The sequence below is a fragment of the Vicugna pacos genome, chromosome 6 (assembly GCF_048564905.1).
Source record: "Vicugna pacos chromosome 6, VicPac4, whole genome shotgun sequence".
In the NCBI taxonomy this organism is placed as follows: domain Eukaryota; kingdom Metazoa; phylum Chordata; class Mammalia; order Artiodactyla; family Camelidae; genus Vicugna; species Vicugna pacos.
In genome coordinates this window covers 12,987,326-13,014,282 of record NC_132992.1, presented here as the reverse complement: position 1 = coordinate 13,014,282, position 26,957 = coordinate 12,987,326, and the positions used below count along the sequence as shown (strand labels likewise).

Genomic DNA, 26,957 nt, shown 5'->3' with positions numbered 1-26,957 from the left:
GTCTAAAATATGAGCATCTTCCCCTTTGTGGTCCGTAGGTTGTACTGGGCTACGTAAAGCCTTACCTCCATAAAGGTGTTCCTTACTCTCATTGTTGCAGATTAAAGCAGTGTCTAAACACAGTAAAATTTGCCTTATATTCTAGAATCGCTTCAGTAATATAAAAATAATTTGGGGGATTTTCTTCATTTTACTTCATTGCAAAAGTGTGATATCCTGGCTAGGAACAGAAAAAATACTGGAAGAACGTGCATCAAATCATACCTAACTGTGAAAAATTAAATTGTTTTATTTTTTTCTCCTTTAGTGTTTTATTAGTTTATACATTACTTTTGCAAGGAGCATATATTTTCTTCTTAATCAGAACATACATACATTTTAGAAAATAACATATGTTTGTAGAAGGTTTGAAAAGTTTAGAAACACTTAAAATAGATTAGCAGTAAGTCTTCCAAATTGCTGAATCCACTCTGTCCTTTAGTCCTAATTCTAGTAATTAGGACTCTGCTTATTCTTTGGACCACCTTCTCCATACGTATGGTACCTGGTTTACTAAGACCAGAGACTCTCTTGATAACATACCCAGTCCCCATCCTTTCACATCAGCTTGCATGCTATTAGCCGCACCTAATTATTTCTGCCTGTTGTAAATGTGTGTATGTGTGTATATGTATATATTTTTTTCTCTTTCTTTTAATCCAACTCCTAAAGGTGAGTTATAGACTTCATTTCCAGTGGTCCATGACTAATTTTAGGCTTTCCCTTTGCTTTCTTCTGCTTTATTTTTACTCAGTGCCCCTTATCCTGTCTTTGTCTTATTCCACAAAAACTCCCTACTCTACATCTTTATAATCCTAATTGATCTGGTCTTATTTTACTGCTAAAACTACACCTTCTTTCCCCCAAGGTGCAGTATTCCCCTGAGACATAAGAATCTCCCTCTTATGAGATATACTTTTACATGCTTTCCTTAGCTGTTCATTTCCTGACCATAATTCCATCTGGTGCTTTGCTGGAGAAAGAAATATTTTCATATGCCATTTATGTTAGAGTAGTTTTCAGCTTTGATAAACATTTTTCCATATTCCAAAAATCAAGAATGAAAAAAACTCATATTGTTTCCTTGCGACTGGGGATGTATAACCTCTAGTGAATTACCTAGTGTATTTCTCCAGCTTCTATAGCTTTTATGTGTTATTGCTTATTTCAATGCCCCATTCAACTGATTTTCGGTGTGCTGTCTAGTGAATTTTCCATGTTTCTTATCTTTTGAAATTAGCTTCACTCTTTTTTCATGAAATGGACCATGCCTCTTACCAAACCAAACCAAGCATTTCCATGAAAGCTTCTCAGCTGTCTGTTCAGAACTGTCTTTTGCTTGTTTTCCTTCAGCATGTTTAATTTGTAGCAGGCATTTCTTACATTTATTACTCCCACTATAGCCCAAGGATTTAGAGAACTGACTATATATCACTTGAGTTCAATAAAAAGAAGATGGATATAGGAGATTAGATAAAATATATTAATCATTTCCTTAATCTTAAATTATGAAGATACATCCATGTTCAAAAACCACACCTTGCCAACTCTGCTAAGTTAATCTGTATTTCTCACTTTTCCTGTGTTCAAAAACAGACTTTGTTATTTTCCTACCCAGTGTTCCATTGCATTAGAATTATTTTTCCCCTACTAAGATGAACGAGTTACACGATTACAAATATACCTAAATTCCGTTCTCATTTTTTAGTTAAAGCAAAAATTCTCTCTCTCTCTCTCTCTCTCACACACACACACACATACACCTCACAGCCCCCTAGCCCCTCAGCTCAGTTAGAACATGAAACTGTCTATGAAGAGCTGATGGTAAATCTGTTATGTCAAGAATCATTCATTTCACTTTGATGAGATTGAATATCACTCTGCTAGGCAGTAAAAAGAAGACAAAGATGAAATACGTACTTGTAATTATAAAATAACTCTTAGAAGTTCTTTTCAAGACAGGACATCTTCATTATGGAATGAAACCAAGGGATTTAGTGATTCAGACTCTGTTTATTGAAAAATGATGGATCCACTTGTTCTGTCTATATCAACCCTAAGGAGGAGGTCTTCTGTTTGAGTAATTCCCATGTTTTGAACATACTGTTGCTCTGTAGACTCACTTGAAATACAAAGAGCTTTGACCAGATGCTCATATGATAGTAGGACTGGATCTTGCTGTACAAAAATGAGAAAAAAATCATAGTAAAGTTTAATTTCCTGGTAGGGAACCTCCATGTACCATTACTAGACGTATTCTGGGGACTTATCAGCTAGGCTCCTGCAGGATTTATGAAAATAACCATTCATTATGCATCAGGTAGTTGTGGGAAATAAGTCACCTGCATAGTAGGTTAGGAGAAGCAAACAGAAAGACTCATCTAAGCAAGTCACCACTGTCGACACTAATACTTAGTATTTATTTAGGGTTTGAAGTCTTTGGAATGCATTTGTTACCATCGCACAGTTTGGTCTTCAATACATTATGATAGGTAGAGCAGGCAAGTGTGGATTAGATCGTTTAAGTCTCTCTGTAGATTAAGACTTTTAAGTAACAACATTCATTCATTTCACACAAAAAATGTATTTTACCCTTGCTATGCCCACGGACAGGGACAGGCACTGTTTAGGCATGTGGAAGGCAGCTCCTGCCTCACAAAGCCCACTGCAAAGGTTGTGTGATAGGGCCTGTGCTGGGGAACTCAGGTCTGTTGGCTCTTCCCACCAATGGCTTTAATGTGCTTTTAAAAATTATCTCTCTTCTAAATATAAATCACCATGGGAGAGGCTCTCATTTAACCCTTACCCACCACTAATGCTTTCTTATGAGTTAGTTGATGAGCTCCTTCTGAAGGGGTAGGGGAAGAACGCAGTCCCCTGCTGCAAGATCTGTAGAAGTGTGCTTTGGGACTGGGGAGGGGTGTAGTGTTAGAGAGGGTGCAGAACCCAGAAGGAGAGGCCTGGGTAGGATACAAAAGAGGGGTGAGGATGTTTCTAGAGGGTTAAAGTCAGCACTGAGAATATTTTCTATTACTTCATAATTCCACTAAGAACCAACTTAAACCAAGGATAGCAATAATTTCCTTCCTTTTATTGAAGTATAGATGATTTACGATATTTTAGGTGCACAGCAAAGTGATTCATTTATATATATATCTGTTCTTTATCAGATTATTTTCCATTATAGGTTATTACAAAATATTGCTATAATTCCCTGTGCTATACAGTAGGTCCTTGTTGTTATCTCTTTTATATATAGTAGTGTGTACATGTTAATCCCAAACTCCTAATTTATCCACCCCTTTCCCCTCTGGTAAGCGTAAGTTTGTTTTCTATGTCTGTGAGACTGTATCTGTTTGTAAATAAGTCCATTTGTATCATTTTTTTTAGATTTTACATGTAAGTGATATGATATTTGTCTTTCTCTTTCTCACTTACTTCACTTAGTATGATCGTCTCTAGGTCTGTCCATCTTGCTGCAAAGGGCACTATTTCATTCCTTTTTATGGCTGAGTACTGTTGTATTTGTGTGTGTGTGTGTGTGTGTGTGTGTACCACATCTTTATCCATTCATCTGGTGATGGACACTTAGTTTGTTTCTATATCTTGGCTATTGTAAATAGTGCTGCAGTGAACACTGGGGTACATGTATCTTTTCAAATTAGAGTTTTCTCCAGATATATGCTCAGAACTGGGATTGCTGAATCATATGATAACTCTATTTTTAGCTTTTTTAAGGAACCTCCATACTGTCCTGCATAGTGGCTGCACCAATTTACATTCCCACCAATAGTGTAGGAAGGTTCCTTTCTCTCCATACCCTCTCCAGCATTTATTATTTTGGCCTTTTGGTGATGGCCATTCTGACCGGTGTGAGGTGAGACCTCATTGTAGTTTTGATTTGCATTTCTTTAGTAATTAGCGGTGTTGAGCATTTTTTTCCTGTGCCTGTTGGACATCTGAATGTCTTCTTTGGAGAATTGTCTGTGTATGTATTCTGTCCATTATTTTGATTGTGTTTTTTTTTATATGAGCTATATGAGTTGTTTGTATATTTTGGAAATTAATACCTTGTTGGTTTCATCATTTGCAAATATTTTCTCCCATTCCATAGGCGGTTTTTTCATTTTTACTTTTTTCAATTCATGTTTCCTGTTCCCCTGTCTCAAGCCAGAGACGAGGTTAGGCACTGAGGATTGATACAGCAGTGAGCATGCTGTTGTTCATCCCTGCCTTGATGGAGTTCACAGGATAGAGGGACGTAGGCATTATCAAGTTACCAGAGCTCTCTGCTGCTAAAAGAAGCCTACGCAGCAGTAGAATCCAGTCTTACCTGAACATCAGAGAGTTTTCATGCTCAGATAACTGAATTGGGCCCTAGAACACTGGCCCAGTGGAGTTATTATGATGGCCATTATTACTGAAATCAGCAACCAAGGGGTTCCCTCAAAAGCACATTTTCACGAAAAAGTGGTAAAATGGTTTGCTTTATGTTCAGATTCTCCAGATTAACTGATATGGCTTGCTTTGGTAACTTCTCTCATCTTTGCAGAAAATACATGTCTTCAAGAAGACTTTGCAGGCATTGATCTACCCCATGTCCTCCACCACCCCACACAATTTTGAGGTCTGGACAGCTACAACACCTACCTACTGTTACGAGTGTGAAGGGCTCCTGTGGGGCATCGCTCGGCAAGGCATGAAGTGTCTGGAGTGTGGAGTGAAGTGCCACGAAAAGTGTCAGGACCTCCTAAATGCTGACTGTTTGCAGAGTAAGTACACGCTGAGGCTGAAGAGGCGGTTGTGCAGAGCCTGCCTTCAGCCTACATATTTTCAGCTCTTGCTAATTCTCAGCAAATCCTACCCATTTCCCTCCTAATGCTCCCCCAGAGATGCACTGCCCATCAAGTCTCACGGCTGATGGTGTGTTCCTACAGTGGTGAACTCAACACTTTCTGATTCCCCAGAATGAGTGCCTGGAGTTCAGTTGCACTCAGACCAAGTAGAAAAGTTCCAGGTGACTTCCAGTCTGTTTTCAATCTTGTCTCGTGACAGCCTTATGTGGTAAGTTGGTATATGTAAAGTCGTGTCCCTCAAACAGGGGTTGAGGCACACCCTGGTCATTGAAGCAACTGGCATTCTTTTCCAAACCTGTCTGATGGCTGCCTGAAGGAGCCATGCTTTTCTGCAGCCCTGGAATTGGGAGGTCTTGTGTGTCAAAGACACATCGGACTTACCAGAAAGGTGACCTTGAACAAGTTTTTCTGACTTCTCAGGGCTTCATTTTCTTCCACCAAATAAACAGGAATAATACAGTTTACTTCAGTGGGTTTTTTTTTTTTTAGATTAAATGAAATAGTTTATCCTAAGAGTCTGACACACAGTAGATGCTCAATGAATACTAATGACCTTCCCCATTCTTTTACATTTCTGAATAGGTAGATGTCACTTTGACTTTTATGACAGCTTAATCTTAAATTTTCCATTTCCAAAAACAAAAAAATCCTTTATACTGATACACTTTATCTTAGATCCAGAAATGCAAAAACATCACACTGTAAAATACATATTCTTGACTTTCAACTGCTGGATTTGTTTGGTTGTGTCTGCTGACCTTAAATAGCTAAAAAAACTCACTGCAAAAGAAATTTATTTAATCATGGATTTTCATTTTCACATAATGTATTTATTCACATCTAAATATTGTCCCCTCTGTTTGTTATTTATGTGAATGCAGTCAATGCAAAGGGCAGGAGTTGTCTGAAATTGAGGAGGGCAGGGGAAAACATCAAAATAAAAATTAAATCAGAAATGCTGCCACAGCTGGCTCTTGTAGTAATGGTCACACACATTCTACACTTTGCTCTATCTGGTTAGAATTCTTCCAACACAGTCAGATCAGATTGAGATTGTTAATGGTAATGCATGTGTTTTTAAAAGCAAAATAGTGCCTCTTTTTTTGACAAATAAAGATATATTTGGGAAAGACTAATTGGAAGGGGGATTGACACAGTGTTACTTGGCCAATTTACTTGCAAAATCTCATAACACAATTAAAATTCAGTCCACCTGTGTGAAAAGAATTGTGAACAGGCATCTTAAGAAATAATCATACTGGGGTAGTGACATTTTGGAAAAAAAAAACGTGTAGGAAATGTATTGCCATCTAGAAACAAATGGCTTGAATCCATTAAAGAAAAATTGATGCAGATCACATCTAATGAGCTCAATCTTTCAGTCCTTTAGAGAAGAGAGATGCCACCCATTCATTAAACTTTAGAAACATTTTCATAGTCTGTTTCCATTTCTTAAGACAGCAAGCATTATTTGATATTGGTTAAATAAATCAGGCAAGCTTTTCATTGAAGTAATTCATTAAAATGCACGTGTAAATTGCAAGAATCAAAAATAATGCAGAAAAATGAGGGTAGGTTTCTATGCCTCAGGAAGGGGACATTTTCCTTAGTAACACCTTACTTTTCCCTAAAACCCATACTGTCACATTGAACAGAAAGAGATTTTGGTAGCATATGAATACAACTTTACCACTTTCCACAGTAACTGTCAATACAATTGAAAATTATTCCTACAAAATTGGTGACATTTTCTTCAGAAATTTTTCTTTTCGTTGCTTTAAGCAAGAAGTTTGCAATGGTAACACCTTATGTGAAATAGTTCCTCCTATACTGAAACAGAAACAAAAGAAGAAAATAAAAAGAGAAATCAGCGTTGGAAATATAGCTAATGCAGTGTCCTGTAAACGTAAGGAGGTTCTATGATTACCTTCTCAGAATGGTCATTCAGTTTCTGTTGGAACACCTACAGAGAAAAGTTAACACCTTGGCAAGCAGCTTAATTTATACTAGAAAATTCTAGCTTATGAATTAAAATTTGAACCAAGTCCTGCCTTTTGGCAGCTTCTATCCTTTAAGCCAGATCTTGTCTCTGGAGAAAATATTTAATAAATTGACTTCTATTGTGTATGATAGCTTTTCAAATACTTGAAGGTAATCATCTTTAGATATCTAGAGCTCATATTATCTTGCTAATTCTTTTCTGAAGACAGTGCAGCCTTTCAATATACATACACATATGCTCAGAATAAAACAAGAAAAAAGTTTACAGTTGAGTGGCAGAGGGTGAGTATGCCTTACATAATGTCATAGAGGTAACCTATGCAAAAAAGCAAGGGAGATCAGTGTATTTTTTTCATAGTCTTTAGCTACTTGAGAAAGATCTGGCTTCTAATCCTGTCACTCGTAGAATATTATAAAACCTCTCTGAGCACTTTTTTTTCCCATATGTGCGAAAAGAGTTAATAAACTTGTGAATGCCCTCCAGCTAAAGACCGCCAGGAACATACCTTCGGTTTCAAAAGTTCGGTTTATTACCTACTGCTTTGATGGAGAATGTACACCAGGGTGAACCACAGGGTGTCTCAGTGAAAGGGTGTTAGAAAGCACAGGATTCCTCTGGATCGGGCGTTGTCTGGAAGTGAGGGCAATTCCATGATGGGGTATCTTTTAAAAAAATCTTTTCTACCAGGAGAGCAGACGGGAGTGAGACTGATAGCTATATTTCCTAAAGAAAGAGCAGTCACTCAGTTCAGTCAGGAGAAGGGATGTTTGGTATTTTGTGGTTGCACGGTGACCTTGTTTTCATCAACAGTTAAGAAAAATGATAAAGTGGGCTCGTTTGTCTTGCTTTAAGAGGGACTCTGTGTGAAATTGGTGTCCTGCGAGATTGCTAACACCCAGCTGGAGAGCCACTTAGCCACTTAGCCTGGCTGGCTTCCGACCACAGTGTCAACCAGTCATGTCAGCCAGGTTTCCAGGTGTCAGGTTATTTTAAAAAAGAGGAAAAAAAGAGAAATCTTGTGTTTGTTTTCTTTTTGTTTGTTTTTAAGTGATATGAAGAAATCTATGTAGCTGAGAATGGTAAGACCAAAAAGATCTTTTTTCTTCCATCTCTCCCTTGCTTTCTTCTTTTTTCCCTACATAGTAAAAATGTTCTTGTAATTGGGCCCCCCACTTTTTTTTATGATTAATTTGTTTTCCTAATCCCTATACATCATTTTGGAAATGACTGGGGAGTCTTGAGAAAGTGAGTATCAACAAAATGTTCATGAGATACTGTAGCTTTGACATACAGTTGAAAGAGTGCATTCTTGATTTTGCCCCTTTTGGTAGGCAGAGATTTCTAAACTTGTTCTAAAAGTTTGTATTTCCTAAAAGTTGGATGATTGAATGTGGTGGGGTTGGTATGGGTGGAGGGAAGGGAACAATTGTTTTTGCTGGTTTGGGGCTGTGAGCTTACTGACAGCGAAGTCACTTTCTAGAAGGTGGCAGTTCCTTGAAAGGAGGCTACCTGCCCACGTTCTCCCACCGTCGGTGACGGGGCCACGTACAGAAGTGGGAGATGATTCTATGCTAGATCTGTGTTCCTCCAATTACCCTTTTGTTAAACTCCAGTCCTTTGTTGTTTGTGAGAAATCGTGTGGTGTTTGTGGCTTTGATCTTACAAGAAAAAGGAGGCAGCTGACTTGAAGACGGGGGAGTTGTAGATCTGTACCTTGAAAGATTGAAGGCATGTTAAAAGAGGAGGGTTAAGATTACCCTGGTTGTAAAGCAGCTAAAGGGAAAGGGTAGGAAATGCCAACTATGCCCACCTACATGATTTCATGGGAAAGAAAAACAGAGGCGTCAAAGGCAGGTCCACCTACATGACTTTACTGAGATAGAAAAGAAAAGCAATGAAGTTTCTCATGCTCAACACTCTTAGGGAGACACACGGCCCAGTGTCAGACTTTCCAGGTTTGCTAACCACCTGCTCCCTCTGGATTCACCAGCTTCAAATGCAGGCAAGCATTTATGCATGTTCATAGTAAATAATAATAATAGCTATGATTAGGATTATTTTTCTCAGTCTCTTTGATCTCTTGTCTTTTATGTTCAAGCATGTCATTGGCGCCCATCTAGCATTTAGCTTGTGCAGACACGTGAAATTTAGATGCTTTGGGTAATGAATACAAATTAAAGAAAAATGAAGGGTTCTGGTTTATTGGCTGTCCTATTAAATTAAGTGAAAAAAGAACCATGTAGGGAAAGTTTGCTCCTGTCTAAGGTTGAATTCTCTTGCAGTTTTGTTATACATAATTGTTTTGTCGGATCTGTCAATCAGGTGTTTTTAACGGTAACAGAGGTGCATCCCCTTTGGATATGGTAATACTCTTTACAAAGTGCTTTCACTGTATAATCTCTTTTGATCTCATTTATTGTTGATCTCTGGTTGGCATGCAACTGTATTTCAATGAAGCTGATAGATCTGCTACACACTTTGAAGGAAGACTAGTGTAAATACAGATCTTTCTATCCCTGAATAAGCCTGAAGGAAAATAAGCCTAAAGAGTTGGAAATTCACAACAAATTGAAAACATTTAAGAAATAGTTTTATTAGAAAAATAAGATATGTGGGTTCAATAAGTAACCAGGCAATGAAAAGTAGTTGTAGATGAGTTACAGAAATTACGAATTTGCCTTTGTATCCCTGAACTAAATAAATCTAATTTGAATCATTTTCTTTGGATCAAAAATATAAAAGTAGAACTTTTAAAAAGCTACATATCTTTCTAAGTGAAATTTTGCCCTTTATGAGAACACAGATGGACTTGGAAGGCAATATGCTAAGTGAGACAGGTCAAAGAAAGACAACTACTGTATTGATATCAGTTATATATGGAATCTAAAGTTACAACAAACTAGTGAATGTAACAACAACAAGAAAACAGATTCACAGAGAGAACAAATCAGTGATTACCGGGCGGAAAGGGAAAGGAGGAGGGGCAAGATAGGGGTAGGAGAATAAGAGCTGGAAACTATTAGATATAAACAAACCACAAGGATACTGTGCACGCAGGGGATACAGCCAGTATTTTATAATAACTGTAAGTGGAGTATAACTTCTGGGAAAAAAAGCAGAGAAGGAGATCTGGCATTTTCTTCATTCACCTCTGCTGTTTGACTTGTTTCAAGGAACATACGTTTGCCACTGTAGCTCAGAAGGAAAATCCAATAAAGCATATTTTTAGAAATGTAGAAGGAAAAAAGAAAGCTGATGACACTAAATAAATAAATAAATAAGTAAATAAATAGCTACGTATCTTTTCTAGAAAAAGCAGATAAGAGACTCAAACATAAGTTGGCTATTTCACAACACAGGGGTCTGTCTGTTGTCTGTACATATCAGAGTAGATGCTCCAAGGTCAAGAGTGTTGGTGAAGGATTTCAAAGCCAATTGTGAGGCTTTTCTAATGAATTTTTTAAAAGAATTCAAGAGTCAGTCATTAAGTACAGAGATTTGATTTCTTCGGAAGAAAAACCTCTTGACATTTCAGCCTTGAATTTGGGAGTTATTGCTGGACTGAGCATGTATTCTGTGGGTGGTGGTCAGTTGGCTCTTCCAGAATCTAGAAAAATGATGCAAAATACATTATAAACTCTTGGAGCTTTAACACTTTTTGTTAGAGCTTTGATGGCATTAATAGCCACAACCATAATAGTTGTTTAGAAATTTGGGGGAAGTCGGCATTTTTATAACACTTCTAACCCTTGGCATGTTCTTAAGATGGCCTTTACAAATCAGACTTCTGAGGCAATTTGAATCTTGCAGATGACTTTCACACAACTGCTGTCCTTTCTATTCAATGAATAAGCTAATACTTGAAGTAAAATGTTAGGTGGGGAGTCGCAGCTATATGGCCTAAGCTAATTTTGCTTCATAAAAATTACGCATTTTGGAGTTAAGCCATTATTGATGAATTACAAACATGCTTAATTGCTTGAGGGTACACAATTCACAGCTGTCCTAGGGCATGTTTCAGCAGATGACTAGGGCATTTAGAATGTCCTTTCAAATTACATCTTAAATGGAGTACAGTAATTTTTACTATTCTTTTAAAAATATGGTTTAACTCCTCAAAGGTTAAAACAGAAAAGATAGACAGGGTAACTGTTCTTCCTACCACTAGAATATTCATCTCTTGTAGCTTAATCTAATTACACCTTGAAGTCTATGAAGGTACTTTTTCCACTTTAGGAAACAAACATTGTATTTTCAAATAAATGAAACTTTTCACCAAATCACTGCTGTCAAATTTTATATGTATTTATTATAAAGGGGGGTGATAGTTGACCTTTCCTTTTCTGATCAATTTTTAAATTGAGCATAAGATTCACAGAATTAGATTCAAAGATTACTGAGGCTATCCTTTGTGGTGGGAATTGTACAGATAAATTATCACATTCACTTCTTTAAACATTTTATGAGATATTATGCCTATTTCAGAAATATATTTCAAAAAGTATAATACGGGTTGGACAATATTTAGAGTCATGTAGGTAAAAAAATTACAATTCCTATAAACACAAGTTTTCTTATTTTCACTGCATCTCAGTTGCTTCTGTGCCAAAAAAAAAGGGGGGGGAGGTTTCAGTGGTGGCATTTCCCACAGACCCTGATATGTGGGCTTTTGCTTTCCTACTTCAAACTCAGTAAGGGATTATGAGAATTACAATTAAGGCCCACTATTCTTGGAATATTGAGTTAACCCAGAGGCCACACAGAGCACCAGGACTGTCTGGCTGGCAGTCAGAGAAGGCAAGGGACCCCAGAGTTGGCTTTTGGAAATCCTTCACTGCCAGGATTTGTGTTATACACAAAAATACCCAGAAAGTTGAGACTAATCTTAAAAACTAATGTCCTAGAAATCAAAAAAGGGTTTTAAGTGGAAAGTAAAAATTCAGCCTGTTTAAAGCTATGGCCACATCATAAAATGAAGACTTCAAGTCTGTGGTCCATGAGGTACTTGAGAGGTTATCTAGCCCAGTGGTTTCCAAATCCATTTTAAATAGCAGAATCTCTTTTATTCCAAGTAAAACCTTACGCTATATTTCAATATAACAAATAGTGGTGGTCATTTATTTTGCAAGGAAAAAAATGTAAGCTTTTCATTTTAAATCTCATCAATACAAATAATTAGGTGCTTTAGGTGAGCACAAGTGTTTGAAATAATGACTTTCAAATGACATTTGCCATATTCATTCAGTCTGTTTCTCAGTTTTGTTTTGGTTACCCATTGAGTAAATACCAGTGGTATATATAACACATTTGATTGTGTGCATTCTTTTTGGTTTTGAAATTTGCTTTTGAAAATTCAGACCCAATATTTGCACAGCCATGACTCAGTTCAATAATTCAGCTGAAAAAACTGGGATCATTGAAGTCCATTTACTTGCCACTAACACAAGGGTGGGTTGTTCTAAATCTCCGCCTAGTGCTTATTCTTTTGATATTTTGTGAAAAAGCCACCCTGCCTGCCTCCTGAAAATGAAAGCATTCATTCATTCTCATGTTCTCCTTTTCTTTTCCCCCTCCCTCTCTTGGGCCATCAAAAAGTAACTTCATGTATACTTACATCACTATTGATTTTTCTATTATAGGAGCAGCTGAAAAGAGTTCTAAGCATGGTGCGGAAGACAAGACTCAGACCATTATCACAGCTATGAAAGAAAGAATGAAGATCAGGGAGAAAAACAGGCCAGAGGTATTTGAAGTCATTCAGGAAATGTTTCAGATTTCTAAAGAAGATTTTTTGCAGTACACAAAGGCGGCCAAACAGAGTGTCCTGGATGGGACATCTAAGTGGTCAGCAAAAATAACCATTACAGGTAAAAATAAGTCTTTACAAAATTTTTTTAGTCCACAATGAAATTTTTCTATGTCTTAGAAATCACTGCTAATAATAGTTACAGGTTAAAGAAAGAGTAGAATTTTTCAGTCTTGTCAATATTGACAAGAAATCTAATTTAGACTTCAAATTTCTAAATTTATGCTAGATAATTGAAGTAATTTCAGTCTGTGTCTTATTCTCATCAAAAGCTCTCCCAGAGGAAGAAAGTTCTGTTTTACATTATGCTCATCAACATCCTGCAGTTACAGGAGCTTAATTCTGTTGCTGCCTGCCACTGACGAATGACAAGGGAGGCCAGGAATCTCTTCAGTCAGTTTTTCTTAATGCAAAAACAAATACTGTTTTGCTTACTCTGGGAATCAATGTCCTTCATCCATTTGATCCTTGAATCAAGGCAGTTTGAGTTTAGTGATGTCTAGTAATTTGAACTTCTCAAGTTGCTTGTAGCAATAACAGCAAGTGCATATGTTACCATGCTAATATTTACCAAGCCTCTTCACTCACTCATACTGTATTCACAAGGCAAAATAAAGATGCTTTTTTCACTGAGTTGAGTTGATCAATACTGACAGCAAACCCATAACTAAATAAATACATAGCAAATCGCAGACCTTTGAACTCCATTGGGTCATTTCCTTCTTGTATGTACATTCTCATTTCTCTATACATGTTTACAGTAATATATTTGAGTAAATCGCTAATATGTATATGTGTATATACGTATATAGCTACTATTTATTACAGGCAAAGCATGTATTAGTCAAAGGAAGGCTTTAATATTCAGTGACTCATTCTTTTATTAAACATTTTTTAAGTCCTGTGCTTTATAAGAATGAAAGCAGTGGGGATGTATCTGCAGATCCCAGGGACAAAGTAATAGAAACTGTTTCCTTTATTATCATTTTTTGGCTGCTGAGTAAATCTTTATATTAAAAGCGTTAATTTGGTTTGTTTCAGTGGTTTCTGCACAAGGCTTGCAGGCAAAGGACAAAACGGGGTCGAGTGACCCATATGTTACAGTTCAAGTTGGAAAGAACAAAAGAAGGACTAAAACCATTTTTGGAAACTTGAATCCAGTATGGGATGAGAAGTTTTATTTGTAAGTATATAATGTGCAACTATTACAAATGCTAAAATATTTGAGAAAAATGTTAAGACAGGTGTGCAAAATACATAAGCAATAATTAGCTCATATCTTAATTGTGTTAATTAGATTAAGAAAATTTAATTCTATGCAGAAATTACAAAAAGTGAAACTAATATTATGTCTTCACTTAGTAATCTCATGATGCTTATTATTCTTCATCTTCGGAAGCAAGTGAATAAAAAGAATACTCCAAAATGTGGCACGGCTGGGGTGACTTTACAGGGAAAAAAGATGACAACATGGTCTGTAACTGGAATTGACCCAACATAGCAAGGAATTGACAGGCTTGATCCAGCAGTATCTTGACATCTGAAGATTTATGACTAAGGGCAGTGGAAGGACTTTGGGTGTTAGCTGACCCATCACGCATACACCAGCCTGTATTGATGAAATGCTTGATTGTAACTTTGAAAACCTCTCATTTTCTGTGAGGTCATTTATTTTTAAACTTCTTGTATCTTGTACCAGACCACAAGAAATCATTTTTTTTTTCTGTCTAGGGTTCTTTTCTTTCCCTCCCTCCTCCTTAGAGAGAGATAAGATGACATCCAATTACCTTTTGGTAGAAATGAAAATCCCTATGCGTTGAAAGGCGGACTGTTCTTTTTCTTTCCTCCTTTCTTTGTTAACAGTTTAAACATGAATCTCATTAACATGCTAAAAAGTAAGCAAACCCAACACATACAGTCTTGTTTGGGAATGTGGACAGTAGTGTATATGAAATAGAGAGTTTCCTGTGTATATTGGCTAGTGAGGGGAGTGCTAAGAAAAGGGTTGGAAAATCAATGGGAATCAAACAACAGTGAGTGCCATAGAAAGAACTGGGAGATTGGGATGATTGTGCCTTTCAGATTGCTGGGAAAAACCGTATTAATATCTCTTTGTTTATTAATAGAGGACAAGAAATCGATTCATAGTCATAAATTCTTACTCCTAACGCAGTCAAGTACATGAATAAAGCAGGATAAGGAACACAAAAGGGAGGGACAGGGACCGTGACAAAGTTGAGAGCAAGTGACTCAGTAAAGAGACAACTTCCATTTCTGTGCGATCATGCAAATGCAATGCGGCTAAAGCTTCTGATTTCTTAGGGGGATATGGAAATTTGAACGTTTAAAAATGGCTTTATTACGGTATAATTAAAAAAAACAGTCTATGTATTTAAAGTGTACAATTTAAGTTTTGACATGTGAATTTTCCCATGAAACCACCACCATAGACAAGAAAATGAGCTTATCACCCCAAAAAGGTTCTTCATGTCTCATTGTTGCCACCCCTCCTGACTCCCCAGAAGATAGTCACTGATTTGCTTTATAATGCTATAAAATATTTTTTATTTTTCATTTCTAGAATTTTATGTAAATAGATTGTATAGTATGTGTCCTTCTCTTGCGTGGTTCCTTTTATTCAGCACAGTTATTTTGAGATCCATCCATGTGTAGGGTTTAGCAATAATTCATTTCTTTTTATTGCTATGAGGCATTTTCATTGTATTAAAATAGTAACTGTTTATGCAGTCACCTTTGGCCATTTAGTTTGTCTCTAGTCTTTAACTGTTACAAAGTAAAGCTGTTAGGAACACTTGTGTACAAATATTTGTATGGACATAAGTTTACATTTCTCTTGAATAAGTACCTAAGAGTAAAATGGCTGGAACATATATTAGGAGTATGTTTAATTTTTAAGACTCTTCCCAGATAATTGTACTGGTTTACGTTTTCACACCAATGTATGGAAGTTCCAGGTCTTAAATATCCTTCCAACACTTGGTAAAGCCAGCCTTTTACATTTTAGCCATTCTAATACATGTGTAGTGTTATAGTGGTTGTATTTTGCATTTCTCTAGTGACTGATGATTTGGAGCATCTTGTAATGTGTTTATGTGCTATCCATACCTGGTTACTGTCCAAATTAGTTTTTACTTACTTACCTGTCCAAATATTTTGCCCATTTTTATTGTTTTTGATTTTTTATACAAGGTTTTTATACTTTACATTGAGGTCAACTATACATTTTGAGATGACTTTTTAATGTGGTGTAAGTTATAGACCCAAGTTCATTATTCTGGGTATGGATACCCAGTGGTTCCTAACCATTTTTGAGAGCACTATTCTCTACTAAGCTGTTTTTGCACCTCTGATAAACTTCAGCTCTCAGTATTGATATGTGTGGAGCACTTTCTGCATTGTTCACTGTGATGTCTTTATCTATATGCCAGTACTACACAGTTTTTTTTAATGCACAATCTTGATTACTATAGCTTTACTTCTTAGAATCAGCTAGTGTTAAGTTCTCCAACTTTTTCTTTTTTTTTTCAAAGTTTTATTTTATACACACACACACACACACACAGCCTGCTACAATTTTGGTTGCCTTAACTAAGACTTCCAGTATAATGCCTAGTGAAAGTGATAAGAGCAGACATCTGGCCTTGTTTCCATTCTTAGATGGAAGCTGGTCCTTTCTTGATTAACTATATTAGCTGTAGCCTTATTGTAGATGCCATTTTTCCAGTTAAGACAGCATCTTCTATTTCCAGTACACTGGAAAGTTTTGATCAGAAACTGATGCTGTATTTTGTTTAGTGCTTTTATTGCATCTTTTGAGATTATCATATGATTCTGAATGTCATTTTCAACATCTATTTTAGAAGACACTGTTCCATTGTCTTTAAGTTTGCATTTTTTTCTTCTTTTCAGTGAGAAATCTGTTGTTGCCCTCTTTTTCTGGTCCTCTGTATGTATCTTTTTCCTCCCATAATTGCCTTGGAGTTTGTATTTTCCTTACTCATGTGCATAGTTTTATTATGATGTGCCGTATTGTAATTGTCTTCGTGTTTCTGGTACTTAGGGTTTATTGAGCTACTTGGGCCTGTAAGTCTGCAGTTTTCTTTAAAATTAGGAAAATTTTGGCCATTATTCCTTTAGCTATTCCTTCTGCTCTTTTCTTTTGGAGATTTCACTTAGACATATATTTGGCATCTTGAAGTTGTCCCCAGTCCATTAATGCTCTGTTTGTTCATTTTCTATCTCTCCCTTCCCTCACCCACCCCTCTTTTCTGTTTCACTTTTAATTATTTCGATTACTATGTGTTTAAATTCACTAACCTTTTCTTCTGTAAAATCTAATCTACTGTTAATCCAAGCCATTGTCTTTTTATCTCAGATATTTTAGTTTCCATGTCAGGAAGTTCAAATTGGGTCTTGGCATCTTTCATGCCTCCACTTAACTTTTTTTTTTTAATTAAGGTTTTATATGGAGGGCAAGAGTCTTAAGATCACAGAAAAACTGAGGAGAAGGTATAATGGTTTCCCATACACCTGCCATCCCCACGTGTGCTTAGTCTTACTGTATTATCACCGTCTCCCACCAGGATGGGGAGTATATTGTTAACACTGATAAATCTACATTAACACATTATAATCACCCAAAGTCTGCAGTTTACATCACATTTCTCAGTGATTTACATCCTGTTTGGACAAATGTATGATGACGTGTATACATCATTATGGTATCATATACAGTATTTTTATTACCTTAAAAATCCTCTGTGCTTCACCTGTTAATTCTTCCTCCCTCCCCAAATACCTTGCAACCACTGATCTTTTTACTATCTCCGTAGTTTTGCCTTTTCTACAGTGTCATATGTTAGAAATCATAAAGTATGTAGCCTTTCCAGATTGACTTTATTTTCATTTAGTCATATGCATTCAAGGTTCCTCCGTGTCTTTTCATGGCTTGAGAGTATATTTCTTTTTAGCACTGAATAATTCACTGTTTGGATTACCACGGTTTGTTTATCCATTCACCTACTGAAAAACATCTTTGTTACTTCCTAGCTTTAGCAATTATGAATAAAACTGCTATGCAGGTTTTTACATGGACATGTTTTCGGCTCCTTAGGAAAAGTGCCACGGAGCACAATTGTGATCATGTGGTAAGAGTGTGTTTAGTTTTGTTAAAAAAAAAAAAAACAAAGAACAACAGCAACAGAAAACCTGCCAAGTTGCCTTCCAAAGTGGCTATACCATTTTGCATTCTCACAAGTAATAAATAAGTTTCTGTTGTTCCCTGTCCTCTCTAGCATGTGGCATTGTTCATGTTGCGCATTTTGGCTGTTCTAATAGGTACATAGTGGTATCTTGTTTTATTTTGTGTTTCATTTCTGACATATGTTATGGAGCACTTTTTCATTTGCTGTTTTGCCATCCTGTGTGTCTTCTTTAGTGTCTGTTAAGGTTTCTGGCTCATTTTTAAATCATGTTGTTTATTATTGAGTTTTAAGGGTTGTTGGAATATTTTGGGTAAAAGATTTTATCACATGAGCCTTTTGAAAATACTTACTCTCTGTGTGGTTTGTTTTCTCGTTCCCTTGACATTCTTTCTCTACTTAACTTTTTGATTCATGCAGTACTTACAGTGACTGTTTTGATGTCCTTGACTGCCACTTCTAACTGACATCAGTGTCCATTCTTGGTCAGTTTTGAGTAATAGATTTTTGTCCTCGTTTTGTGTCATATTTTTCTGCTACTTCATGTGCCTGGTCTTTTATATTGGATGACAGACATTGTGAATATTACCTTGTGGTTGCTGGGTATTTTTGGCATTCTGTAAATATTCTTGAGCCTTGTTTTGAGACATAGTTAAGTTATATGGAAACTATTTGGTTCTTTAGATCTTGCTTTTAAAAATGTGCTCAATGGTAATGAAGTAGCGTTCATCTTCAGGCTAATTGTTCCTCGATACTGAAGCAAGACGCTTGCGTGCCTCCTGACTCGTGAATGATGCTGTGCAGGAGACTCAAGCACTATTTCTGTGGGGCACTGTTACATCTAATCCTTTTGATGGCTTTTAACCTGGCCTTGGGTGGTTTTAGCCCATGCATGCGCTCTTACTCAGTTGATTGCTCAGGATGAGCCTGCAGCAAATTGTTGGAGTTTTCTTTGTTTAGTTGTCTTCTTTTTGATCGTATGCCATGTGACCTCTAGCTGCATTGGGTTTCTCAGCTTTTCATCTCTGTCTTTCCAACTCAGGAGAATCCAGTGGACCCCACCTGGGTTTCCTCTCTTTGCACAATGGCCTGGAAACTCCCTGAAATCACTCTTCTTCACTGACAGATCTTCAGTGTACTGAAAAACAGTGTATTCTATATTTTGCTCACTTTGTGATTTTTCACATGGGAGGAATCTCTCATTCTTTTTACTCTTTCTTGACTGGCCTAGAAAGTCTGGGACTCTGAATTAAATTGATAAGCAAAACAAAACAGAACAGTATGAGAGCAAGCACAGAAAATGTCAAACAGCATGTTACTTCTGGAGATAATTAATCCATAGGTTGCCAGCTGCAGTCAGTGAAATAAAGCATCCATTTAAAGAAATGCAGTAGTACAAATATTTCTTCTGTTTTTTTTTCTTTTCTTAATTCTGCAAAGTGTCTCCCTTGACAAGTCAGCTGAATAATGGTAAGTACATTCATGTGAGGAAACTGCCCAAGACCAAGATAAAGTCCACCCAAAAGAATTAGATACCTCAGTGCCCAGTCCTCATTCAGGTCAGGAATAGTGTTTGTTCCCACTGGGCAGGCTAGGAAGCGTCACGATTCCTGGGGTGAGTATATTGGAATGAACAGTTAAAATATGAATGATCAGTTTTCTAATTGGCAGCCTTTCATATAATTCACTATACTGCATGCCTGTTCTCCTTTTGATAGAAGGCACCATCTCCACTGGCAAGAATAATATATCTATTTTTTAAACAACAGTATTTTCAAGAAGGAAGAAATACAAATTTGAGTTTATTGCACCCTGCTGTGCATATAGTATAAACATATATATAATTTGCATATTTTTCACAATATTTTTCACTTCACTGACAAAATGTTTATGAGCTGTAAATGAAATGATGCTCTCCAAATTTTTCTATTTCACTCCTTCTAGAAGATTGAAAGTGAATGCCTGAATTTCCAATAGTAATTATTTTTGTTGACAGTTACCTAAACTACAAAATTCCATTTATATTACTGAGGTTCTGTGTCACTGTTTTGAATCTTCTTGTGCATGTTTTCCTTTTACCATGAAAATGGCAAACTTATCTTCCTTTACAAGGGGTGTTCTTTTGCAGGAGGTGATGAGTTCCTAGTGAATTTATGTGCAGATTTTAAAAAATGCATACATGTCACAGTTTAGCTCACCCGTGCCTCCCACTACCTTGGCAGCCCTGCCCTGTGAACTGGAGTGGAAAAACCTGTCCTGACATTCTGAAAACAGGATGTCTTATTGATGGTTCTGCTTTAGTTTGCATTTTGGGCAATCTCCTTAAAGTATGAGCTGTAGCTTTTCTTGTATGAAAAATTGGGATAATACATACCTCATAGGATTGATGTATTTGTTGAGATAACATATATAGAGCTTTTGTCACTTGTGAAGCATTGACAGTGGCACTTGCATCATTATTATTAGTGTTCAGAACATGATCACATTCTTTGTTCTGAGATTCAGGACTTAGAGCAAACGTAGCAGTGATACCTTCAGATCAACAAAGTTCCATTCTGAATAGTGAGGCCAAGAGATGTCTGATGAACAAGGTGCTGTGGGAAGGAAGCACAGCTGAAATAAGAATCAGAGAGTTGAGACTGGGCAAAATATTGACGGATGGTTTTCTTCAACTCCCTCATTTTACTGATGAGAAAATCAAAGCTTTGGTTATAGTAGAGACAAGACTATGAAGCAGCCCCCTATTGTGAAGCCAAAAATAAGATACAAGTAGAAATTAAAAAGTGTATTGTTTCCCACCTTCAAACTCTTCCTTCAGAAAACGTGCAGTTGACCTGAACCAGGCAGGCAATCACAAAGCTGGTAAGATGAAAATGCAAATGAAGTCATTTTTCATTTTTTTTTGCTTGAAAGCTTAATTGTTCCCCCATTAATGACACTTTGATGCCCTCAAGAGATTAACGCTAAGTAATTTCAATTTTAATTTTACCCTCTTACCATAAAAAAAGAAAGTTTGAAATTTTAATCTTTGCAAGACCGTGGATATTGTGTGATTGTGGAATGCAGCACTCTGGAGAGTGTTTACAGAGAACAGAGCATAACCAATTAAGCCCTTGCAGAAAAACGGGTTAGGAGGGGCTGTAAATAGTGTAATTGCGTAATTCTTAAAATAATCATGTGAGGATTAAGACAGTATACGTCAAAGTGATTTGAAAATGCTAAAATACTACGTAAATCTAAGGTGCTCATTATCTCTGCTTTTTCTTCCTAGTAAGTTACGTATTTGATCATTTCATAATTAATTATGACATTTGATTTTATTTTCCCATGCTACAGTTAATGCAGTGTTTTATACTTACCGTAAACCATTCTCTGGAGGAAAAGGAGTAAGTTTCTCCCACTGGGCTTTAGAGAGACAATGGCAGTAGAGTCTGCCCGGTTGAACAAGATATTTTGTGGTGAGGAGACTTGCATGTGTTCTCTGTGTTGATACTGTGCTTTCCAGAGAACTCTGTAGTCTAGGTGCCTCATTGCTAAAATGAAATAAAAACAAAATTTCAAGCCAACTCCCTCCTGAAGGGGCAGTAGGCAGCATGTGTTGGCTGTCTTTTTCTGATTGGTATTAACCATTGAAGTAAAGAGTTATTTTAATAACAGACAGTCTAGTCAATCCGTTGCCCATGGGAGGAGTGCATACATGCCCTCGTTTGCTTAAGATGGTGTTGAATAGGCATCACAGTGGTGTTTAAACATTCTAATCATGTATTGACTCAAAAACCAGCTCCGCTTGCTTAGTGGTGTATCAGTTAAATTCTGCCCACATTTCCTGAGTGTCCATTACATACAAAGCACTGTACGGGGTCTGTGGAAAGTACTGACTTGAGTGATTTTCCATTATGCCAGAGAGCTATCTGACCTTCATGTTTGTAAAGCCGAGTTTCAGAACTGTTCTGGTCCCAGTGTGCTTTGTGACCTCCAGGAAACCCCCTAATCTCTCTGAGTCTCAGTTTCACAGTGGGCATCGTGCACAGAAATTATTCCCCACCTTGGCTCAGTAAGGTTATAGTTACAAGATAGTGTACAGGAAAGCTCTTCTAACATGTAAGCACCAGAAGCTTGTAATGCTGTGGTTTATAGAGGCGTGATTGTCTTGGCTCTTTGAAGTACATGCCACTCACGTTCAGTTCCCAGCTACCCAGATGGGACTGCCTCCGGCCCAAAGCTCTCCACCATGCCACGTGCTGCTCGGCCCAGGGCTGCGTATGAATTAAGCATAAACTAAGCTCCCTAGGAGATAGCATTTAAATACTCCAATTAAATGAAAACGTCTTTAGAGTTTGGCAGGTTAATATTTTAAAATGACAGCCTGAATATAATCAAGGATTTGATTTATTGCCTGGATGACTAGCACAGGCCACTCCTGAGCCGCCTGGGAAGGCAGCATTTCCTCGGTTGTCTGAGCGAGCTTGCAGTGATGGGATGGGCACAGGGAAGTCATTTGTCAAGAAGATAGTCGCACAATTGTCTCAAGCAAGAAGGAGTGTAGTCATGCTTGGCGGGGCTGCAAATTTGTTTACTACTCATTGTTTACACTGTGAATATGCTTGGCAACTGGGGGGATATAATAACCAATATTGCCTTCACTTAGTAAACGGGGTTGAGCCATTACCCATCCACACATAGCAGAGCCAACAGAAGAGCCGCCTACTTCAGGTGAGTGATTCACACCAGAACTTAAGGGTTTTATAATAAGCAGAGGAAGAAGTGTAGAAAGAGATCTGGACTGAATTCAATGAAATATGAATGTAGGGTCACCAAAAAGAATTGATTCACAATAAACAAACCATGATATTACAGTTCATGACAGATCCTTGAAGACAGCACTGTGATATTCTATAGGCCCAGATAAAGGGGACCATGTACTTTACTTAGTTTTAAACTGAGGATCAAGTGGAATTCAAACAAAATCCCTCCTATCTTTTGGGAAGAGTTAGATTACAAACAGCAAACCCTTGAGACAATAGTGATTATTCTGTACAGGTCCTTCTGGGTGGGAAGGAAGGATCTACCTTAAAACTGCTCCATTGAAACAGACATCTCTCCAAAGGAGACATCCAGATGGCCAACAAGCACATAAGAAGATGCTCGTCATCACTAATTGTTAGAGAAATGCAAATCAAAACTACAATGAGATATCGCTCACACCAGCCAAGAACGGCCATCATTGAAAAGTCCACAAACAATAAATGCTGGAGAAGGTGTGGAGAAAAAAGAACCCTTCTATACTGTTGGTGAGGATGTAAATTGGTGCAGCCATATGGAAAACAGTATAGAGATTCCTCAAAAGACTAAAAACAGACTTACCATATGATCCAGCATTCCCACTCCTGGACATGTATCCAGAGGGAACCTTAATTCGAAAAGATACATGCACCCCAATGTTCATAACACTATTTACAATAGCCAAGACATGGAAACAGCTAAGTGTCCATCGACAGATGACTGGATAAAGAAATTGAACTTCTAGAAATGAAAATACAGTGTGTTAAATGAAAGGCACATTGAACAGGAATGACAGAAGATTAGACATTGCAGAAGAAAAGATGATCGAACCTGAAGATATGGTAATAGAAAGTGAGATAAAACAGAGAAATGTAAAAAATTAACAGAATAATTGAGACAACTTCAAGCAGCCAAAAAGCACCTAATTGGAGGTCCCTAAAGGATAATAAAGAAAAATGGATATAACAATATTTGAGGAAATAATGGACTTTTTTTTGCAAATTTAATTAAAGTTATAAACCCACAGGCTCAAGAAGCTCAGTGAATCTCAAGCATAAGAAACATGAAAAAAATTACACCATAGTCAGATTGCTCAAAACCAGTAAAGGAAAGAAAATCATGAAAGCTTCTAAAGAAAAAAGATACACTATGTACAGAGAAAGATGGCAGCAAACGTTTATGCTGTTTGTTGCCCAATGTTGGCAAGGATTTGAGGAACTAAAGCTCTGTTGCCAGTGAGATTGTAAAGTGGTACCACCACTTTGGAAAACAGTTGGATTCTTGAAAAGAAAGCATGTGCCCTCTGAGGAGCTGTTCACACATACTCAGAGCTGCTTTCTTTGTAACAGCTCAAGTCTGAAAACAACCCAAGTGTTCATCAGTAGGTGAATGGATAGACAAGTTGTGCCATATTCATAGACTGAAATACTGAGTAATGAAAGGGAATGAACTCTATTGGTATGCACAACAACTTGGATAGATCTCCAAATAATTATGCTAAGTGAAAGAACTCAGGAAAAAAGAGTACATACAGTGTAATTACATTGATACACAATTATAGAAAATGCAAAATGCAAACTAATACTAAACTAGTAATCTAAGACATCACATCACTAGTTGCTTAGGGAATTAGAAAGGGAAAGTATAGAAGAAAGTGATTGCAAAGAAGTCCAAGAAAGCTTCTGGAGGTGATGGATATGTCTGTTATATCAGTTGTGGTGGTGGTGCTTACATGGGTTGAATATGTACACCAAGACCTAAAAAGTTACGCATTTTAAATATGTGCAGTTACTTGTATGTCAGTTATACCTGAAAAAACTTAAATTTAAAAAGCTTCTGAAAATTAATTTCATCACTTTGTTAACAGAATCAGTACTCCATCAGTTATGCATTTACACTCTAGAAATTCAAGATAAGGTTGACAATTCCCAGCTTAAAATGTTTCAGCTTATTTTTTGACTTTACAGTGGTGCACAAGCAATGTGCATTCAGTAGACACTGTACTTCATATTCTGAATTTTGATTTTTTCCTCAGACTAGCAGCATGCAGTCTAGTACTTGTGATGCTGGGTGGTGACAGTGAGCGCAGCTCGTAGTCAGCCATACAGTCATGAGGGTGAACAGTCAGTACATTTACAGCCACTCTGCCTTTCACTTTCAGTGCAGTATAAATAAATTACATAAGATATCCAATACTTTATTATTAACTAGGCTTTGTGTTACATAATCTTGCCCAATTGAGGATTAATGTAAATGTCCTGAGGCTAAGCTATGATGTTTGGTAGATTAGGTGTGTTAAATGCATTTTGGTGTATTTTCAACTTACAAGGCATGTTTATCGAGACACAACTCCATCAGTAGTCGAGGAAGATCTATCTATATAGAATTGCTGCTTCTATGGTGACAGTGATCATGTCAGTACCACCCCTTGTGTTCTGGAAGTTTGGGGTTTACAGTGTTCTTCTGCTCATCTAATGTCATTTAAATCCTAGAAGAAACCCAACATCACTGGCATTTGTATCCTCACACTTAACAACTGAGAAAAATGAGTCTCAGGCTTTCCTGAGTTGAAGTTGAAGGTAGTAAAGCCAAAACCTCAGACTCCGCCTTTTTTCCCCTAAGTGCTTGACTCTCTTACTTGAGGCTTGTTGAGGGGCTAATTGGTACAAAGTAGTGTAAATTTTTCATCCCGTCCTCATTGATTTCTATATAAAAAGTCATTACTCAAAATTAAAGGAACGTGGCATCTTAGGCACATCTACTTTTGTTGACCATTTTACCCATTAGTTAATTGTACAACATTTTAAATCATTTTTGATATAGTCCCTAGTAATTTTCATGTCTTTTACATATGGTATATTGTTTTCCAACCTAAGTTTTGAGCTTCTTGAGGGGGAAGGTCTCCTAAATTAATGTTGGGTACAAAGTAAGCCTAAAAATCTACTTAATGATTATTTCCAGATGTAAAGTTCTAAAGTTAATTTCTTAGCAATGAACATGTCTTTTATAAACGTTATTTTGTTTATTCGCTCTGTTGTTGCACCCTTATTTTTCCCTTCTTACTGTCCTTTCAATGATTTTTCTCCAGACAATTCCAAAGCTGTGTCTGTCCTCTCTGTATGCTACTTGAGCATTGCTCGATTAACTCAGACATTTACTTTTTATTAGCATCACCAGTAAGTTCCCCAACCTGATGAAAACTTACTAGTGCCTTTAGACTTCACGGTACATTTTTCCTTTCAGTTTTATGTCTCTATCTAATAAACTTTGATACTACTTTTGATTAGAGTTAGACTTGAAGGTACAAGAAGGGACAAAGTGTATCGACTTATTTAGAGCACTGAAATAAGCAGTAAAATAACCTATTAAAGCTTTCACTGTCACTAAATTTTGTCATCCTTTTATGCTCTGTTGTTAGAGAACTAAGGATAAAATCAAGAAAACACAGAATGGAAAACTACCACTGACCCCAAGGAGACATTTAGCATGTCTTTTTATCTCAAGATGTCATGTGGGACTCTTTCTGCATCATATTACTTTGTGAAGCTTTACTATTGCCAAATAGTTAAGTTTGTATGTTGAGAAAATTCCATCAAAAAAGGAGACAGTTTTATTTTTTATATCTCTGCTTATATAAGGGCCATGCTTAAAATGTTTTAAAGCATGCTTAATTAAATATTTAATTTTAAGCTACTGTTTATTACACCTTGCTTTGTTCCAAGGAGGAATAGAAACAACAAATAGTCCAGTTTTGCTTTTCAGTTGTGTGTTCAGACACAAACATTGAAGTGAACCAAATGATTCAAACCCAGACTGCTTTGTAATATAGGAGTAAAGTTGAGGAGCGTATGGTAAATTGGGGGAAAGTTAAGTTGCTGATACTTTTGTGCACTGGCTTCCATCCGAGTCGTCAGAGGCTGGGGACTACTCTAAAATGAGACATGAGTACCAGTGGTAGCCCACTGGCAAGCAGGAAGAGTCAGCCTCCTGGAAGAGTTTATATTTATGGAAAACGAATCAGTGCAACATGCAACTGGAGAATAGCTCTTATGTGCATGCTGTCTGTCTACTCAACTGGCTAACTTTCCTGGCCATCTCTGGCCATCTCTCCTTGACCTTAGACCTCTGACTGTTTCTCCAGGCTTTTAATGTGCCTCATCTCCTCCCCCCCCCCCTTTTTTTTTTTTTTAATGCTGGCACTCTTTTCAACTGCTTGTTAGAATATTTTCCTTTTTATTTATCTGTCTATC

General features: G+C 37.0%; 1 protein-coding gene and 1 long non-coding RNA gene across 3 annotated transcripts in view; one reads left to right on the top strand and one right to left on the bottom strand.

Moving 5' to 3' along the window:
* Nucleotides 1–26,957, top strand: part of UNC13C (unc-13 homolog C) — a 471,320-nt gene that overhangs the window by 174,670 nt on the left and 269,693 nt on the right. For both annotated transcript variants that reach the window (XM_031672763.2, XM_072962394.1), the window contains 3 exons: nt 4,592–4,811; nt 12,537–12,764; nt 13,745–13,886. In XM_031672763.2, the coding sequence (XP_031528623.1) occupies nt 4,592–4,811; nt 12,537–12,764; nt 13,745–13,886 (590 nt within the window). The remainder of the gene's footprint in view (nt 1–4,591; nt 4,812–12,536; nt 12,765–13,744; nt 13,887–26,957) is intronic.
* Nucleotides 10,278–25,099, bottom strand: LOC140696785 (uncharacterized). The gene is made up of 6 exons (XR_012073295.1): nt 25,034–25,099; nt 21,285–21,458; nt 20,725–20,784; nt 20,300–20,519; nt 12,512–12,596; nt 10,278–10,504 (listed from the first exon to the last, which is right to left on the bottom strand). It is a non-coding gene; the product is annotated as an uncharacterized lncRNA (long non-coding RNA).